General features: G+C 37.9%; 1 protein-coding gene across 5 annotated transcripts in view; it reads left to right on the top strand.

Annotated features, from left to right (window-relative positions):
• The window catches only part of PLD5 (phospholipase D family member 5), a 174,628-nt gene that overhangs the window by 135,317 nt on the left and 18,115 nt on the right, over positions 1 to 21,196 (top strand). For all 5 annotated transcript variants that reach the window (XM_027887319.1, XM_027887321.1, XM_027887322.1 and 2 more), the window contains exon 5: positions 3,217 to 3,344. In XM_027887319.1, coding sequence (XP_027743120.1) covers positions 3,217 to 3,344 — 128 coding nt within the window. The remainder of the gene's footprint in view (positions 1 to 3,216; positions 3,345 to 21,196) is intronic.

Raw genomic sequence — 21,196 nt, 5'->3', positions numbered from 1 at the left:
GTGATCATGAAGCCTTCTCTTCTCCAGGCTGAACGATCCCAATTCTCTCCAAGCTCCAATTCTCGAAGACAAGCTTGCCCTGTAGCTTTCATGACACTGTTATTGAAGTATCTGAGAGCGGGCAGCTAGACCAAACAGGATGTTGAAAGCCTTGAAATAGTAAATAGCATTTGCTTGTGACATCCTTCTTCTTTGGGATTACTTTGGGAATTGGATTTTTTTTTTTTTTTGAAAGGGATGAAAAATCAGTCTTTTTTGCAGTACTACTGATATCTTGTTTTTTTCCTCCATTATGAGACAAAGCGAGAGTTTAAGTGGTAGCCTGGCACTTCCTAGGGCTGTGTTCACATTAAATGGAAAAGGTCTGGGTTGTCGGTGGCAGATTTCCCTCTGTGCATCCCAGACTGCATCAGTCATCTCCCTTTTACAGTGTGCAAAACCTCCCCACCTAGAAGAAAAAGTACTCAGATAAATATCTGTAACTTAAAACATCCCTACAGTGGTCTTCCCCCCCCCCCCCACCCCCGCAGAAAATGTATTATCTGTCCAACCTTTAGAATGTACAGTTTTACGGGATAGACAAATCTACTTGAGTTTTAAGTGACAGCACTGGTTTTCTCTAAGTTCTCACCCTGCATTTTAATCTTCAGTGAAACAAAATAGTTAGCTTTATTTGGCATGTTTATAAGCAATCAAGACTACCAAAGTGCTTTCTGGTTGAACTCAGTAAACCCTCAGCTTTGTGTAATTGGGACTGCAGCATGACAGAGAGTTCTGTTATGGCTTCACATATTGATCAGTCCAATTTAATTTCCTCAGGGGACCTGGACTACGCTAGGGATGGGGGATTGTGTTGAAGGCTTGATAAGCCTATTTTAACAAAGCATCTCAAGGGCTTCTGGAACAGAAGCAATTATCAATACTGATACATGTTTCCTTTCATCAAAAGGTAAGGGCTCATTAATAAGCTGCACAACAGCTGCTGTTTGCAACATGACTTTTTTTTTTTTTTTTTAATTAACTTGGAGATACTGCTTCCTCAGCTTTACCAGTTTCCAGAAAGAAAAGAAATTGCGTTGCAGGTTTTAATTTTAGTGGTATATGTGATAGCAGTATCTTCTGCATTTCTATATTCACTATTTTGGTAATTGAAGCCTAGATTACATTTTAGAGAGGTGGTTTCATTCCACTAATTCTGCCCATGTCTGAATTACCCACACTAACAAATTTCGGTGTTTTGCAACTTTTGAATTGTTTGTCAAGTTACTGATGGCGTCTGCTATTTTAATGTTAGTATTATTGATTAGATAGTCTCCTGTTACAGCTCTGGAAATCAGCATTCTTGTTTGTCATTGGATATTTCAAAAATGTTTTTAAATTGTGTTTATTTTAGGCTCTCAGTTATGAGAAGGAAGTTCGTTGTTGCTTCCCACTCTTTTATCTTTCCTATGCAAAAATCTTAGCATTTCATTTATAACCTATTTGATGTAGGTGTGTTGTGGGTGTTAAATTCATACTGCTATTTAATGTTGCAAATTGGATGTATGGAAAGAAAACATCATCAAGGCAAACTGCTATGTTAAACTTGATTTTAAGCACAGTTACTGAATAGAAGTTTAGTTCCTTACAGAATGGCTATCCTTAGCTAATAGCAGTTGCTTTTGGTTTGTTTATTTACCAATAAACAATTTAAACCATTTAACACCTGCTATAGTGTTTTCTGATTTCTTTTTCATTTCACACACATTATCTCAATAATTAGCGTGGTTCTGCTCATTAATGCATGGATTGAAAGTAGTAGCTATACATTCCAGGGAAATTGGAAAAAACCCTTTGTTTCTAAGCACAGATGAGTGTGGATGTGTGAAACAGAAAAAAAAGGGAAAGGTAGATGGATTACACCAAGTGTAATTGACCAATGAAGCAAATTCTGTACTGTGCTCAAAATCCTGTATTTCTTGTTTGGTGGATCATGCTAAGTGGCACCTTACCTGATTTTTCTTCTTGTCTTGATGTCTAAACTTCCAGAATCATTTGTTCAAGGGAAAATTAGAGTTTTTATGATAAAATAGAACTATTTAGCACTGGTAATTGTTGCCTAAAATTGCAAGTGTTTCTTAGGAGGTCAGAAATAGGAAGTTGAAAAGAAATACATTTTAGTTATTTATGTATTCTAGAATTCTTTTGAAGTTGTGACTCAACCATTACTGGAATTCCTGATACTGAAGATCCCATAAATGTTTAATGGGAAATGGCTAGAACCATTACTGTTTAGTGTCACTTCTCTCCCCCGGTTAGTCATGACTGAAGTGTGAAGATGAGTGGGTAAATTACCTTCAGCAATAATTAATTAAGAATAATTACCTAGTTTTGCAAACACTAGAGCACTGAAAGAACAATAATGGTGTGACAAATACCCTAAACTTACCTAATATTAGGTATATTCTGGATTCAATTCTTCAAACATACTGATGGGGCCAATTCAGACACTCTTAGTGATGTGATGGAGCCAACACGCCAACAAGTAGCTCCTTTGATTTCAGTGGCCTATAATCCTTATTAAAACTGTGCAGTTCAAAGTGAAAGTTCATTGTCCCAGATTAGTGGGATTAAGAGCAATTTCATCTTACTTTAGGCCTTTACTTACTTCCCTGCTCCTTAATTCTCCAGCCATGTTCCTCTTGTCGAGGTCTGTTCCATGCAACAGTCACTGTAGCTACCTGCTCAAACCATTGCACAGGGCAAAGGAGCAGAGGCTGCTTTTTAGGAAGGGGCTTTACTTACATTCGTATTTTAAAGGTCATTATTACAATATGTAGTTGGTTTGTGCTACAGAATAGATATTTAAAAATGAACTATTTTTATGAACATACAGTGCTGAAAAAGGATGGGAAAAATGATGGGAAAAAAATCAATTATCTGATTCTAAAATGGAAGAAAGATAAATATTATAATGCATGGGACTGTTCCCTATACACAGAACATGTGTTAATTAAATATTTTCTGTGTAACTGGAATATGTGTTAATTAAATTCTTACATAGTGGGACAGTAACGCTGTTTATCATTGATTTTATACCTTAATGATATGCTTAATTACATTCCTCACTAGTTTTAGAAACTGAGGCCATGAAATGTGAAGTTGTTTCTTTTTGTAATAAAGTAAATTACCTTATATTAAGTAATGCTATTTATTATTTTATCCTTAAATCTCTAGGTGCTGAAGTGTTGTATATGAACATGTCAGCATATAATGAAGGTCGGCTTCAGTCATCTTTCTGGATTGTTGATAAACAGCATGTATACATTGGAAGTGCCAGCCTAGACTGGAGATCGTTGGGACAGGTAATTTAATTGAAAAAATAATCCTATACCCTTGGAGGGTATAATGAGGAAAAAAAAAAAAAAGAAAAAGTAGTGTTTGGAAGCCACTTGGATAACTCTATTTTCTGAGAGTTTACTGGCAAAGGTGCCAGCATCAAAAACTGTATTGCCACAGTTCTGATGACTCTGCTGTGTTGGCTAAAGTATATTACTATAAATTTTGCTTCTCTTCATTGCAACAGCTCTCTTCCATGGTTATGCTTAGATTTTAAAAATTTGATTGCTTTTATCCATTTCTGTGTATTGTAAGTTCCAGTTTAGTTATTTTATTAAAGAAAAAAAAATAAAAATTGAGCAAACCTTCTAGCAAACAAACCACTATGGAAACTCTTAGGTCATATCATGTGAATGACCTCATCTCTCTGAACTGCCATTCAAAAAAGCAAAACTAATATTTGGACGGACTTCCACATAGATAGTGGGTATTGTCCTGGAATACCCACTGCTTTTGGAGAGGGAGGGATTTGACAGAAAGTCAAATAGTGTAATGTTTTTCAAGGCTGTATGTGTTAGAGAGAATTCCATATTTTTATTCTTGATAAACATCAGAGTTGAAGGCCTCTGCCAACAACCAGTGCTGCAACTATTTTGAAGAAGTAGTTCATCAGTGATTCAGCTTATTTGGCTTTTTGTAGGTATCCATGTGTTTTTTCTTTCTGCAACAGTCTCAGGGTTATTAACGGCTGTCATGTTCATTTTTGCTATACCACTGACTGTGTGAGGTTGCTGTCAATCACATTTATGGAGTGAAACCTGTGCTTTTAGGTCTCAGTAACTGAAATGCATAACAGAGGAGGGAAAGAAGCGGTCCTAGGTAGGTAGTTATTAGTTGCAGTAAAAATGCTTACTTTCTAAATACAAGCAGACTCTGAGAAGCACAGGAATAACCATGAACATAGATTCTAATGACTTTGTAAAGAAGAATGTGTGTTGATTGGGTTGAATGTTTTGATCTAAGAGACTGAATAAAAACAAATCACCGTTTTAGTAAAGGAAGAGTGGATACATGCATTTTTGCTGTTCCTATTATATTAATTTATTTAAAAGGTAACCTTTTGAATGTTTACAAAGGAATCTGGAATATTGGTAGAAAAGAGTATATTGTTAGCAAACTAGAAAAAATCTTGGCTGAGAGGATGTTGTATTTTCAGTCAATGTAAGAACATACAGTTTGGGCTCTTGGACAGTTTAGAAAATGTTTGTAAATTGTCTGTGCCTCATGAGCTAACCTATCCTCATGTCATAACAAAATAGCTTGTCACAGGGTTTATTTGGCTTATAAATATTTTAGCTTTGAAGCCCCTTCTAACTGAGGCTTTGAATACTGGTGAAAATAATAAATGTGAACAAAAGAAGCACATCTAACACACAGATTACTATTTATGTACTTATGATCTTTATCAGAGATGCTACAATTCCATATAGGATTGGTCTTCTCATCCTGAAGTAAATCTTAAACCTTGTAATATAACTATGTTAAATTTTGATGCCAGTTACTCGTGGGCCAGTGTTTCAAATGGGATTCCTCACTGTTAATTTTATCACACTTTTCTGCATGCATTTTCTTGAATCTTGTTGCCATATAACAGTATATTTTTATATGTAGTTATAAGATGAAGCCCAGAAGAATATTTGGTAAGAGCAAAAAGAAATCTCTCTGAATTACAGTAAAAGAGAATCTGCTTTCAATTAGTTGAGAAATGTATGCTGGGGCTTCAGAAGAGCCTAAGGAAATTAGATGCTTGGCTCCTGTTGATGTTAGATATGAGTATCCAATTCCCTTACTCCAGAGTTACAAGTTAACCTGTCAAAGAGATCTGATATGCCTTCCTAAAATAATAATCTGTCTTGAACTTTTCACATAAGAAGCAAAATAAGCTTCGAACTGTTGTCATTTTATTCTGAGTGCTTTCCTTAAGCAAAATGCTTCACACATGCGTGGGACCTTATCTTAAAACCCACGGTGAGCTGAGCCTTCATGGGGGATACACATCTCCCAAGGGTTCTCATTACCAGAGTCCCAGTGTGGCTGCAAATGAAGGATCCAGGTCCCTCTTTTCTTCTCTCAAAGCAACCTAAATGAGTTAGGACTGAGTACCTGGTAAATGGCGGAGCAGATAGTGCCTGTCCTGACCCATGTCCTTGCACTTGCCCTGCCTGCAGTAGTGGGATAAGGCTTCTGCAGTTTTGCAGCAAGAGGTAGGGGGCTCGCTGCGGATGCCACTGCATGTTTCCCATTACATCCTGTTTTGCCTGCAGGGAAAGGACCATGAAAAGACAGCCTGGGCTGTTGATTAGTTGCATATGGTCTCTTTGTTGGACTTGCAGAGTATCAGAACTGGTGATTATTGAAACAGCAAGCCACTTTGGCCAGTATTACTAGATCTTGACAGCAAATCACAGAACAAAGTAGGTCTCTCCTATTCTAGAAACATATGATACTTTGGCCTGTCAAGCACAGCAGTTGTCTTCTCACTCAACAAAATATCCAGTGTGAGTCAGTCACCTTGTAGCTAACAGTGTCTCATTATTTATCAGCAGAGTTCCACTGTAAATTATGTGACTGCATCCATTTTCACATCTAATAATATATAAAGTGTAATGAAAAGCTTCAGATTTTAACTGTACATGGTTGTCATATCTTTTCACATGCCTTCCCCTGTATTTTCTGCATGTGCTGCTTCCTCTGTGGTGAAGCTTTGCATAATTCAGGCCAGTGCACTGCATAATTCATACAGGAGCACTTACCTGCTTCACTGGTGTGGCAACCATGCTAAAGATGCAGCAGGTCTCTATGGTACCTCACCCTAGGCTATAGTTCCAGAGTAGACCTACATCTTGCTTCCCAAGGGCCTGAGATGTAGAAATGCTTCTGTGACGTGGAAGGACAGAGCGTTTGACATATGCGAGTGCTAGAGAATATTTACACAAAGTTACTGCAGGAGATATGACTGGGGCTCACTGTTATTTTGTCCCTTTGCCTGGGCCTCAAAAAAAAAAAAAATAGTCTGTTAGCATAATTTGTCTCTTATGAGGCTAGATCTAAAGCTTAAACAGCGATTTAACTTTTAACAGCTCCTTGGAAAACAACATCAGGACTTACATGCTTTGGCTTTGCAGTGTTTGTGGAGAATTCTTCTCTGTGTTTATAAACTGGACACTAGAAATCAATCTCATATGAAGCTCACTGAGCTTTGTTGCCATTTTCTTGACTTGCCAGCACTGACAAGAAGTAATACAAGTATTTTCTTTAAAACTAAATTTTCCACATCAAGGAGAGATTTTCATATGCTGCATATATTACTTAGGAATAACCTTTAAAGTTACATTCTTGTGCCTCCACTGTCAAAGTTTTAATACTTGCCAGACTCTCAGCTTTGAAATTATAGATAAGGCTGAGAACACTTCCTTACTTTTCAAGTAAAACTATGTTTCAGTTCAATTGTCAGTTTGTCAAAACTAGTAATTCTAGCTGAAATCATGTGTGCCAGCTATCTGCTTGAGTTTGAAATCAAATCCCATAGGCTATGGGGGTTTAGAGTCCCTGAAAACAGGATTTTACAAAAACTGGATGTTTTTTCATTCGTAGTGAAATATTTTGATCTTTTCCTCAAACAGGTCTAAATTTTGTGTCAGGAAGGCATCTTTATCTGTTGTTATCAATATAGCCAAATATTGCCCAATTACATAATTGATTGAAAATTGAAGGTTATGAACAACCAGAGCTTTTTGCCCCTTTCTTAGGTCTAGTAAGCTAGGTAAGATTTTACCAGTGAAATAATCTGGTTTCTTGCTGGTAAATTTTTCATAAACTGATAAAATGGTGCAAAATTTGTATAAACAGTGTGTCTTATGAGTTTACCAGCTTGATGAAGGACATCTGGAGAGATGGTCTCTAATTCTTTGTGGTGCCATTCTGACTTCAATATGTCATTTATGGGGGGCACTAGAAGAGGAAAATTATTAAGCTAACATTTTAAATTATATTTTGAGCTTTTTATTTCATGTAGGAGATGTATGTGATCAACTGTACAACTTCGATCTTGCATTTCACTGACATGCATTTGGTAAGGGATGCAATTGATAAAGTATTTTCCCAGAGTTCCCAGACTCTCACCTACTAAGAAGTTGTTCTTATGACCACTGAACAAGCCAAGGAACATCTTTGGGCCATAGCTGTGCAACCTACTTAAGTATATATTTAAGATAACAATGTGTTGAAGTCTTTGTGGCTTTTTTCTGCAAAATGCATGCATCTATGTTAAAATGTTTGGCTGAAAAATGAGATCACTCAAACATGCCTAAAATTGAGTATGTATACTGATTAATTTTTGCCTATAGCTTGAACTAATAACAATCGAGATAGCTATGGTGCTATATTGTAGTTATTAGTTCCTTGACCTTAATAAGGTAGCTTGTTAATATATTTAATAAAAGAAAATTGTTACATAACAATTTTTATAATCTATAATATTAATGCAGCACAATAGTTAATAAAATTTTTCATTTATATCGTTTGTGCCATGACTCCCTCCAACAGTTCCAGCAAAGCTTGAAAATGCATTTCGCTCCTTAATTCAGTTAACGAGCATTAGGTTTGTAACACATACCCAGTTTTAATCAGCTCAAGAAACACTTCTGGAGCTCTTTATACTAACAACATTTTTGGAAAAGTTTTATTCACACATGAATAATCGAATCCAGTGGGCAAAAAACTGTAATGGATTAGCTGAACCACTTCAGAAAAATACATTTATGTGCAACAAATAATCAGCTCTTGGAAAATTCTGCTACTGAAAATTACTGAAACAAGTAAAAGTAATCCAATTGTCTTCACTTGAAGTGAAATCAGGCTACTATTAACTTGTCTTGTAGGGGGAAAAAAAAAAAAAAAAAAAAAAAAAAAAAGCTTAAATCATGAATACTAACAGGTTCCGGGTAGTTGAGTGTATGTGTGGAGGTTAGTATCAAATTTGAATGTTCAAGGTCTCAAGTAGAAGCTTGCTGATTGCTCCTTGGAATTCTGGAGTCTGACTGTAAACACATGGACTGAATGAAAGTGTCATATCAGGAGTCCTCCAATTCCTGAAGAGACATGAGAGAGAACCACAGAGGTAGGAAGCTGCTCAGGCCCTGTGCTTGTGAGTAGAAACTGTTTAGATTGGGGGATGAGTCTTGGGGTACCAGAAAGAAGTGGTCTTGAAGCAAAGAAGGGGACCCAACCAGAAGAAGGTGAAGTTCCTGGCTGTGGGAAAAGTCCTTGAAATGGGAGAGATCCTGGAGATAAGAGAGCTGTGGGGAAGATGGAAGCCTGGGGATGCAAAAAAAGCAATGACTGGTGATGGCTGAAACAGGTAACAGTGAGCAGCCGTGCAGCAGGGACAGACCCAACTTTCTGCTCAGTATGTGGGGCCAGCAGCCACCTCCCTGCAGGAAGGGAAGGTATGGATGGAAAGTGTGAAATATAATCAAGTAGTTGCAAAAGCTCCCATCTTGTTGGTTCTTAAACAACCTCAATATCCAGATCCACTGCAGGTAGCCATTTACTTTATCTTGCCTGGGACATCTTAAAGCATTATCTCAAAAATTTCTGCTTAAATTTTGGCTCATCTGGTATTGAGGAAAAGTTCCAAAGCAGACCTGTTTTTTTTCTCTTAGGTGTTTAAAAACTGCTAGCAGAGGATTTTTCTTTTTAAGATGCTTATAAAGTCCATAAATTTTCTGGAATGTTCATTCTTCTGATTGGTTTAAATTCAGATCAGATTAAGCTGAATGGCTGTGAGACATAATTTTTTTATTAATAAAAAACCAACCGGTTGTAAAAATTATGATTTTTAAAGGACAGAAAAATAACCAGGCTGGAATATATAAATTTTTATGGACAAAAAAATAGCCATGGGCACTTGTTCTTATTTTCCCATTAATTTTATGTCTCGCTTGGATTCTTTGTGTGATTTGTTCACCAATAAAAACTAAGGCTTCAGAAAGGCATTTGATTTCTCCTTGTCTTGAAAAAATCTGTCAGAAGGAAGACTGGAAAAATAATACCTAATGTCTTCACCTATGTATTTATTTATGAAGACATGTTAATTCTTGGTAAATTAGGCTTGGTCTTACGAGTAGAATTTTTTGACCTTTCATGAAATGAATTAGTGGAAGTTTATCTCATCATCTCTGTTGCAAAGGATCAATGATTTGTTCCTGCTGACGCTCAGCAGTGCCTTGGAACACTTTCTAAAGTGTCCCGTGTGACAGTTGGGTTTCTGACAGGACTACTAAACAACGGTATTTCCTTTTCAGGCAGTTTCCTCTCCATCCTCCTGTGACTCTCTTGTTGTTATAAGTTAGAAACTATCAGTTGTATCAGCATAATTTAAGGCAATTAGAAAATTAGATAAACTGTCCCAACAGTTTTTATCAGGTTGGAAACAGAGACCTGTTTTGTCTGGGGTGATAGGTTTTTACTCGATGGGCCTAAGATGTCAAATAAATTCACAAAAGGGTCAAAATACTGTAGAAGGTGAGACACGTGACAGTGCATGAATGAGAAACTCTCTGTGGATTATTTATTCATTATGGTTGTTAGTATACAAAACGTACTTGTCTCTTTAGGATTTACTCCTACAGCACATGAAAGTTGTAGCAATTATCAGTTATCAGTTACACTTGAAGAATAAGGAATAAGTTGCCTGATATGTTTATTCTGTTTATAATTCAGTTTAATAAGTAATCAAATTAGCTGAGATGGAGAGTTATGAGAATTATTCAGTAAGATTTATTAAGCATCTGCAGATACAATAGATAAACAAATTTATGCTTTTATGATAAATATGAATAATCTAGTGCATATTTACAGTTAAATTATATTGCATTCTGAATAATTTTCTGGAATTAATAACCCAATAGTCATGGGGGGGGGAGAAGAAGGGGGAAAAAAAAGAAAAAAAAAATCAAAACCTTAATTGGTCAAAAGACACACTTTTTGTGTATGTCAATTTTAAGCGAAAACTGATGAACCAATATTTTATTTGTTCAGTATGAATTAGTTTTTTGAACTTAGCTGTAGGAAGGCTTGCAGCAGGATGTCTCCAAGAGTGCTTGAAATGTTGCTGCATGTCTTGCCTGTTATCACCAGGCAGGACAGAACTGGCTTGAGAAATAATGGGCCTTTCAATCTAGCTGTTCAGGCTCTCCTCCTTTTAACACAGAAAAAAGGAGACAAAAGCAACTGTCTGAATTCATCTGTACCACCTTCCCCTCCTCTTGTCTTTTGTGCCAAAAGGAAAAGGACTGATAAAACCTAAACTCCTTGTCTTCCTACTCTTAGATGACAAAAGTTGCTAGATGATGGTATCTCAAGTATTAAGACTTGCATCTAAAAGGTCAGGGATGGGGCAATTTAGGATTGTGGGAATATTGGAGGAGCAACCCTTTGATTGCTTGTGGTGGATAAAATCAATTGGAAACAATCCACATGGTTCTTTACTCAAAAGTCTCATCCCACTTACATTGAGGAGACTCATGTGAAGGAGACATAGCTCAAAGGCACACTTGTGAGTGACCAAACTCATCCTGGAATTATCCCTTCTTCTCTTGGTCTTCATTTCTGGGCATATAGATCCTAATAAGAACTTCCCCAAAATTCGAGCGTTTCTGGAATGTTGCCAGGAGCAAATGCAACCTATGTTTCTTTTTAAGTATCTCTCTAAGGGAAAGGGGAATGATGTTTTGCTCAAATTACATCCTTGAATGCTGTATTTTCTATTTATTTGTGTGATCAAAATTGTCCTCCTATAAAACCAATATGTAATAAATACTGGATTTCTGTATGTCTCACACTACATCATGATTATCTTATTTGTTTCCAGTTTCCCCAAAATCTTGCTGTAGTGGAGTCACTTCTCAAAACTGATCACTGAGACGGGATCTGCACATTTGCAGTTTCTGTTGATGACAGTTGCATCCCCTTTTTACAGAACTGCATAGAGCAAAAGCACGCTATAATCAGTCTTTTTTTTTTTAACTGTTATCTAAATGAGTCTCTTGAAGTTATGTAATGGCGCATCTGGCCCTTTTGAGATAAGATGCTTTGTCTGACAGTGGAATTACATCTTTTCAGTCAAGCAAAACTTATATTGAGAGTTTCCATTTCATACAATGTTGTTCTCGTTTGATTTGTCCCTACTGTGCACTTTGTCAGTCTTTGCTATCTTCTTCTAATAATGTGCTTAATTGTCTTACTATCCCAGTGGTGTTCAGTATCACATCACTATCAGTAAATTGAGCAGAGGCCTCTTACATGACACAAGGCTCTTTTAGCTTCATTGTCCACCAAGGTTCAATCAATCTCAGATGGGTTAATACTTGACTGAAAGTACAGGCAACATAATACCGGTACATTCTATCTAAATTTGTATTTCTGGCTTAATAATTCTCTCTTATATAAGACAGAGAATATCTGGTTCTAAAAAGCTTTGATATGCTGTTATCCATGTGATCCAACCCTTAAAAAAACCCAGACTTCATGTGATTTATTTCTATGACATTATTTCCGGAACTACCTAATATTATGAAGATAACATAAAAGTGCATCCCAGATCTTTAAACATAGGTGAATGAAGTCAGTATCTGAAGAAAACACGTATAAGGAGATATTACAGAGCTGTATTGACAATTAATTACTTTTTTAGTCATTTATTACTTGGAAAATTTATTACTTTTTTATATTTCATGCTGCATAGAAAGCTAGTTGTATTTTCAGATCTCTTCTGTGAGGCTATTACAGCTTGTCCTTCAAAGGACAGGCTGAAAATACATTTATTATTTTCACTAAGAGCTTTTGGCTAGGGTTTCTATCTTTGACCAAATCTAGAACAGTTTAGTGGCTGATACGTATCTCTAAAACTGCAGATTTTCTATTTTCTTTCCTCTTTTTTTTGGGGGGGGGGGGTGGTGGCGGGGGAAGATATGTTGCTCTTGGAAATGTGCAGAACTCACAGCATGCATTTATCACAGTGTAAAGTTTGTATTTTTGGAAGTATGATGTTTTGTTTGATTCTTTAACTGAGACAGGCCGCTTTTTCTCTGTTACATCCAGTAAATCAGGACAGTCAGTGTTGCCCATTAGGCTTACTCTGCTTGAAATTTATTATCTGTGCATCCAGTATTTAAAACTAAATACCAGTGAAGCAAATGGGCTGTTTGTCTCTGCACTGTTAACAGAGGGCTGGCTAAAGCTGGAAAGAAACATGGGTAATGTGGCTGCTCCACTTGTGTCTTTTGTGTGCTTCATTACTGCCTGGTAGCACCCTTGACTCCTCCTTACTCCTGTGGGCTTCTGGTTTTGTGATTTAGCTACTGAAAACAGCATTAGACTATATATTCACCTTGCACTTGGAGCCAAAATGTCTTCTCATGCCTCCTCAGAGTCACTGGTTTCTTGATGCAGAGCTGATTCCCAGCTCTGAGGTGCTAGGAAGCTATTCCTGTTTGTCATACTTCTCCCACTGTTGTGCTCCATTCTCACATGCATCATCTGCATTATGTGTTTGTATTTAGTGTAAGAGAGGGCAAAATATGGCAACAGCTTGCTGCATATTTTTATTTGATTTCTGTTGACTGTAGGAGTATGCTCATCACTCTTTTTCTGACCTCTGAAATTACAGATCTTCTCTCATCTTTTTTTTTTTTTTTTTTTTCAGTTGCTGGGAAACTTCTGTAGAACAGGTTTATCTAACATTGGAGTAATCAGTAATAAGTTGTAAATCAATTAGTAATGAATCTGCAGAGCAAAATGATGGAATATCTAGTTTGAACAGATAAAATCACTTCTTTCTGAAGCCGCATGGCATATTCAGGTAGTTGGATACCTGAATACCCTGCCGAAAGAAGGTATATTTAGATTGGATATTAGGATGAAACTATGTACTGTGAGAGTGGTGAGGCTCTGGAAAAGGTTGCCCAGAGAAGTTGTGGAAGTGTTCAAGGCTAGGTTGAATGGGGCCCTGAGCAATCTGATCTAGTCAATGGCATTCTTGCCCATGGCAGAGGGGTTGGAACTAGATGAGCTTTACAGTTGTTTCCAACCCAAACTATTGTATGATCCTATTTTCTTCTTATCTTTTTTTTTTTTAGTTGCTGTGGAAGTTCTGTGGAATAGGTCTACTTGCCATTGTAAATCAGTAATAAGCCTGCATAGCAAAATAATGGAATATCCAGTCGGAATAGATAAACTCACTTCTTTCCAAAGCAGCATGTGATATTCAAGTAGTTGGATCGCCAAAACCCAGAGGAAAAGAGAAATTTCTTTCTCCAGTAAAACTAACCTCATAATCATTTGCTTGTTCTTTAATACTTTCCACACCATGTCTTAATTAAGAGTCACAGATGTTGCAAAGAGAGTGTTACCAGAGGTTCTGCTTTATGATTAGTCCCTCAGGTACTTGACAAATAGTATCAGTATATTAGGATTATCAGATTCAAGAGTTTTGGATGGGTTCTAGAAGTGTTTAGGGAACTGGAGGCATGAAGGAATTTGCGACTAGAACACACGCTGTACACCACTGCACACAAGATAGAAAATCATCGATAGAATGGTGTGCAAAACAAGACAGCTTTAAAGACATCTTCTGCTATCTCGAAGCAAACCAGCAGGCAGTGTGGTGAATAGACAGCACTGGCGAGATGTGCTTGCCTGAGTCCATGGTCTAGAGATAAGACTAAATAGTGTAAAAGTTAAGCTGTTGAACTTGCAAAAACTAATTGGGAGGATCTCCCAAAGACTGCATCACAAACAGCTCATCCAGCAACTGTCTTACCTTAAAAAAAAAAAAAAATAATCAAAGGCTTTGGTCACAGTGATGAGAATGATTTCCAGGCACACCTCTATAAAGCCTGTCTGCAGTGATCAGTAAAGCAGAAGGGCTCAAATTGAATTTATAGATCCTCCAACGAATTGCACTTGTACATCTTATAGTTTCATTTGTGTTGAGTTTATTAAGAAACTCTGAAATTCATACAATGTAAATCAATGCAGATGCTGCACTAGAATGTTTTTTTTTTTTGTTTCTTTACTAGAGCTGGCTTACAGACAACCTGCAAAAAGTGGGGGCAGCAGAACTTGACCTGTTTGCGCTTATCTCTCCTGTCCACTGCTGTTCTCAAGACCAAGCCAGATTGCATTGGAGAGGGCTAAAGTTTGTGCTGCATGTCTGTACCAGAGCCCAGTGCTGGAGTTCAGGAGCATAGAGGTGTAGGCATGCCCTTCCTTGAGAGTCAGAGCTCATAAGGATAGTTTGGCCTTTTAGAATCATAGAATCATTTAGAGTCCAGTTAATCATTTTGTTTTTTCCAGATAAAAATACAGACCACACAGTCTGATCCAGTATTCCAGCATCTGGCTCAACAACTGGTGATAGAGTTTGAAATAATCAGGAAACTTACATGGATATAAGAAAAGCAGTAAATCCACCACTTTACCAAAAATGTGATTTATGTTATGCTGGAAATGAAACTGTTCATTAAAACCCAGCTGAATCTCTGAAGGAGAGCTAATGCACCACATCTTCCACAAGAACTTGCTGGCAACTAATCTTGGTCAGTGATGTTAATGGATGGAGGCAGGTTCTCCACAGAGGGATTTAGTGATTAGCATATCCCATCAGATTAATCTTGTTCAACTGAACAATTGAAATAACATCATGAAAATAATCGTGAAAGTTATGCACACACAGTTTGATATTGCACAGATGACAGTTCTCCTCTAAAAAAATGTTTTCATTCAGACCTGCCTCAACTCCAAAATGTTCCCAAATGCAGCCTGGTCACCTCCTCCTTTAACAGTTGAAGCCTTTCATGGAAAACTGGATTTAGTATTGTCCTGTGAAAAAAACACACAGTGAATCAGGCTGAAATACCATGCCGTAAATCTCCATGAGTCAGGGTACGGAAAGACAATCATTTCAGTCATTCTATCAAAGAAAAATGATTCTGCAGTTCAGAATAAAATCTCATCTTTCTATACCCATAAGTCATCAAGCAGAACAAAACAGGTTCTGACAAAGCATTCCTTCCATATGAATGTGTAGCATTAATGTCACCACTAACCTTTTCAGATTTTGAAATTGTCGTCATAAGCATCAAGGTCTGGTTTGGAAGTCATCCTGCAGTCACCTTTCTTAACTTTTCTAAGTAAACAGTAGTCATCAAAACAGTTAAATCATTGATGTTTCCCTGGAACTGTTCAGCGGCAAACTATTAATCCTTGCTTGAGGGAGGTGTATTGCGCAGGCAGCGCTTGCAAAAAGAATTGTCAAGTGTATCTTCAGAAAACTGCACAAGTCATGAAAATCATAGTGTTGGACAGGCCAATTTTGCTAATCAGGTCGATGACTTATTAGGCATTTTTTTCAAATTTAATGCTGGAGCACCTCACCTCACAAGAAAAAGGTGAGGAAACTGGGCCTGTTTAGCCGGGAGAAGAGATGACTGAGAGGGGACCTCATCAATGTCAATACGTATCTGAAGGGAGCATGTCAAGAAGATGAAACCAGGCATTTCTTGTCGGTGCCAAGCAATTGGACAAGAGGCAACAGGCAGAAACTGATGAACAGGAAGTTCCACCTGAACATAAGAAAGCACTTATTTACTGGGCAGGTGTCCACACTTGGGAACAGATTGCCCAGAGGGGTTGTGTCCTCACTGGAGATATTCCAGAACTGTCTGGATGCAATCCTGTGCCATGTACTCTAGGACGACCCTGTGTGAGCAGGGAAGCAGAACTAGATGACCTCCAGTGGTCCCTTCCAGCCTTACCCATCCTGTGATTCTGTTATGTGTTCCAAATTTCACTGCTAGGGTCAGGAGGCACAAATATGATGTATTAATTTAATTAAAAGTTTTCTACCTTGGAGCATATACCAGGATGATATACTTACAGGAGATGTTGCTTCCATGTTGAAGCAGCCAGAAACCCCACAAATATCTAAGATAGCTACTCATACGAAAAGGACAGAGAGCAACAGTGGATTTCTGAAACAGATTTTCATATCAGTTAGCCATTGTCTTGGGGCTGTCTGTGCACTGTTTTGCTAAATTGAGTTACCTATCTAAACTGCTTTGATTTCTAGCTTACCTCAAGGTCATGTACACTGAATTTAATCAAAGCTTAGTCAAAAGTTGATTAGCACCTTTGCCCCTCAGCTTACACGCGTTAAAAAAGGGTTTGAATTCTGATCAGGTAGTCTGGCAAAGCTTAACAGTTATAGCAATAATTCATATGCAATGTCACAGTCCCAGCTTGTGTCCCCAGCATGCCTGCCACCAATCTCTATTCAGTTTGCAAAAGGAAAACCCGCTGTGTGTGTCAGCAGTGTTATAAATAATGCATCCAATTAGTCAACTACGTGCTGTTGCATTTCCCTGAAGGCCAAGGATCTGAAGGCCCCTAAGAAACAGTGTGCTTCGAGAGAAGTGTTTAGATATAAATACTGCCCTTACTCTGAGGTCAGACCTTTGCACTCTCCTCTCTCTGTTGTACAGCAGGAGACATATGGAGGCTGCCCTTTGCAGCATCACATAGGATGAGAACAAATGCTAAGAGCTCGTGCTGCGATTTCCAGCTGCGTGAAGAGAAAGCAAGATAAGGGCTGACAGGACAGGTTCCAATGCAGGGAAGATGGAAAGAGGCTGTGGGAGGTAGGGGTGTGTGTGGGGAAGGAGAGGCCCTTTCAGAAGCTAGCAGGATCTTTCACTTCATCTTTTAGGTTTCTTACGGCAGTGAATTTTTTAATGTCATATGAATGACACCAGGACTGAAATGTGATGCAGCTTGCCAGCAGCGAGATGGAGGCCAGCACAACGTGGTCCTTTTCTTCCCAGCCTGCACTTTTCTTTGATACAAGGAACAAAAACTGTGTTTCAGAAGAGGAACAGAATCAAATTAGAATTCACATTAATTAGATTTCCTGCACTAAAACAAGAAATAAATCAAATATGATTCTGGAGAAGTGTTTTCTTGCAGTTGCAAGCTTGCATTTCCCCTAAAGAGATACTTGTGCTTGCTTTGAGGGGGTAATGAAACTGTAAACTGAAAAGTCATTTGAAAATGATAAATTAGGCTGTGATTATGCCAAGTGATATTAATTATGCTGATAGATTACATAGCAAGGAATTTTTAACTGATTCAGCTCTACCTTCTGGCTTGCTCTGACACTTAGCAACGTGTCAGGCTTGATTTTTTAGTGAGCTTCATTAACAGCAGTAAGAAAGACTAAATTTGCACTCCATTCTGTGATGGATTCTATGTGAACATCATCACAGAGTGGTTCATGGTTTAAACAAATTATATTTGAATTGTTTGTGCAAACAGATTTATTTTTGCTGAGTTTTTCATATCAATAGAGCAAAAGGGAAAAAAATGTAATGGGGCTTTTTCCTAATATGACAAGGACATGGGTGATTTCTGTTTTTCCGCTTTGAAGATGCTTTGCTAGCTCTTCCTCACAACATTCTTTTTAAACCACACCATTTTAAAACAAGCCCTCCTTCTGCCTGGATGTCTAGCTTGCTTTTCATCTCAGCAGCCATACCTTTCAGCAGAAATGAAATGCTGAACCTAATTTTTTTTCTCAGCATGGTTTTCTTAAGATCAGGATGCTATGCAAAATAATGGTGGGACTGAAATGAAATGGAAATTAGTAAAGCATTACTGTGCAGTTTTGTGTTCTTGACCTGTGAAGCAGCAGAAAAAGGAAGGGGACTAAAAAATTAGCAGCTCCTAAAAGATCTCCTCCGTTGTATTGTGGCAGCTTTTTGCCATCAGGTAATATTAGTAAAAATAATGTATGAAGTTGTAACTTCACGGGACTTTTATTCTGCATGAACTACAGACCAAAATCTATCAAATTTCTATCAAAAATGTTCTTTCTAGAGGTGGAAAATAAAGTCCAGTGGACTGCTAGTAGCTGCCAATTCAATTGTGCTTTATCAGCTCTAGTGGGGTACAGTCAGTCCACTAATGTCCCTGCCTTTCCCTCAGTGAAAACGTGTCATGGCTTTACACCGCCATTCAATGCCAAGGTTGGGTACACTCTCTATCAAATGCATCATCTCTTCTTGGTCACATGCTCAGTTATTTCCAGCATGGTGGCTTGAGTGACAGTTTTCCATTTTCAGTGATGAGATTGAGTTCTCAGCTCAGGTTGAGACTGCAGTATTTTCTCAAGTGGAAGGGACTTTTTTTCATGTTCATTAGAAATTCTGCCTGGTGATTATTTCAGATCACTTAAGACTAAGACGATAGAAAATTAACCTTTGGCCTTAGATGAAAGAAATGTAAAATGCACACAACTGTGGGACATAGGCCAGGCACAAGAGAGATCCAAGTGCAAGACTCACTAAATGATTAATTGGAGAATGGTTAAGAGTTGAATGTAGAATTTTCAAAATGCCATTTATTCAATAAAAGTGTGTATAGAAAAACGGAAGAGTTACACAATTAAACAATGAGACAGTTAATCTCAGAATTTAATCTGTTTGAGTTCTCTAAGTAATCTCTAAAAGCAGTTTGTGGTTGTCAAAATATGCCCTACATGATTTCTGACAGCCAAAGATGCTGTTAATTTAGGTTTATTCACTCTCTGATAGTTTAAGCTAGATGGAGTTTTGCTAACTTTCTGAGAAAACAGTGCTTTCCCATTTGTATTAACCTTTCTATTCAGTATTTCCCAATATCAGTGTAGCTCCCATGTTCTTAACAACATGGAAGGAAAAAGTGGAAGTCAGAGCAGAAGCAGGACTGTGCTGGATTTGGATTTTACTGAATTACTTTTGGTTTCAACATAACAAAATGTGAAGTCTCTGCACTATTTTACTGTCCAAGTACTGAGAGAGGATTTGAGCTCAGGAACACAGGGGTAGGTTGCAGTTTCTAGTGAAATGTTAGCTGAGGTTCATTCTTTTGCATGTGATAGACTGTAGTATGTGCATATGTTTTGTGAGAAGGAGCCAGGCAGCGCTACAGCCTTCTCAGCCTCTTCAACTTCAGGCTGCATTTTTGGTTTACATCAGAAATGATGTATGAATGGGGCCATTGCACTGGATGCATTTTTTACAAGCACTACCCCTCTCATCCTGTTACAGCAAACTGTGCTGCAAGTCACAGCAAACAATACTGCACAGATAATCACTTTTGTCTGTCTCAAATCTCTTCATCTCTCTCCCACCACTGCTGATGGTCACTCCCATCAGAAGGCCCTTCTCCTCCTGCACTGCTGCCACAAGCCACCCCTTGGCTGTTACCTGTGCCTGGCATGGGGTGGGCATGCATATCTGTCCAGCAGGTTTTGGTGAGCAGGGGCAGCCTTAAGATGTTGCTATTTATGATTGGAAAATATTCACTCAGTATTACATGGTACCAGATGAAAACATAAGAGAAGTCTCCAGTAGGGATCAGGAAAGACTGATAACAAAAAAGAATGTATGTTTGGAGTACAGGCTAACCGGATAATTAGAACCTATTTTATGAAAAGATGAGTGTAGCCCTGTAAATAACTGTGAATTGCTTTATGATAGTAATTAATACATTGCATATCATTTTTCTTTAGAAGCTATTGGAATCTTAGCTCCTTTTAGGCCTTACAAATTGATTTATTAGTACTGTATACTTTTTATTACTCTGTTACTCTACCCTGTTGTGGTTTTGGCTTTACTCAGTCATTCATTTAGAAATTGGTCGTTAAAAATACCAGAGGCTTGAAAGCACAATTAAATACATTTTCAAACACAAGCAAGTGGCGGATGCACACAGTCCTGTATACAAAAGGTCTGTTTAGTCAATTTAACATGCAATAGGCTAGCTGTAATTAATCCAGAGTCTCTGTAGCATAGGCAGTGGACTCTGGCACCTCCAGTGGCCAGAGCTTTTGGGCAAGTGGTAGTTAATGCCTGAGGAGAGCTGCCTGTTGTTTGAAGGATCAAATTCGAGTGCAAACAACTGCTAAAAACTTTTTCTTTAAACAAGAGGGTTTCTAAAGCTTCCTGGTACATTTGCCACAATTCAGATATTGCAAGCTGTGAACCAGATTGTGCCACTCTTATGTAGGTCAAATAGTACCTTGCCTACACAGTGGGGTTGTCTCTTAGAGTGTAGCTCAAGGTAAATATAAAATGTGCTGTCTAGTCTGCACAGTGCAGGGTAAGGACACATCGAACACCTTGTCTGACCCCTGATCCAAACGTACTTGAAAAGTTTGGCTAATGCTGTTTCTCGGATTAAGAAGCTTACAGTGTTATGTGTCCACAACTTGGGTTGTTCAGGTTCTTTTCCCATGTTTTTTTCTTCATTTTGCATATGATGCCTGCAAATGTACACAGGAAAAGAGTAAGCAAAAATTTTTGTCTGTGAAATTCTGCTTTTTGCCCATTCTAGTAAGGAATTTCTCCTCTTGTCATGAAAATTACTATTTTTCTATCTAGGCCACATTTATTACTTTTTGCAGCTTAACTGTTTTTTGTGCATCACTGTACAATGGGTTGAAGCTACATTTGTTGAGTCCAGTGTAGTTATTCACTTTTCTGTTTCTTTAAGAGAACCCTTCCTGACAAGAAAGACAAACAATAATTTGGTAGTCTTTAAAAGTTGCTCGGCAGAAATGTAAACAGCACAGGGAACAACAAGGAAAACCAGCTTCCACATTTTTTGTTCTTTGAGAAGAGCACGCATGGTGGTTCTTAACAAAGAGGGGAAGAAACCTGCTCATGAGAGGACACAAAAGTCTTTGTGCAAATAAGCATTCCTGTCTCCAGTCCCTAGC

Source organism: Empidonax traillii, unplaced genomic scaffold (genome assembly GCF_003031625.1).
Source record: "Empidonax traillii isolate 1590-97213 ecotype Southwest subspecies unplaced genomic scaffold, ASM303162v1 scaffold206:size1282135, whole genome shotgun sequence".
NCBI lineage: Eukaryota > Metazoa > Chordata > Aves > Passeriformes > Tyrannidae > Empidonax > Empidonax traillii.
The sequence above is the reverse complement of the archived record's forward strand: the minus strand, read 5'-3'. Positions and strand labels throughout refer to the sequence as shown.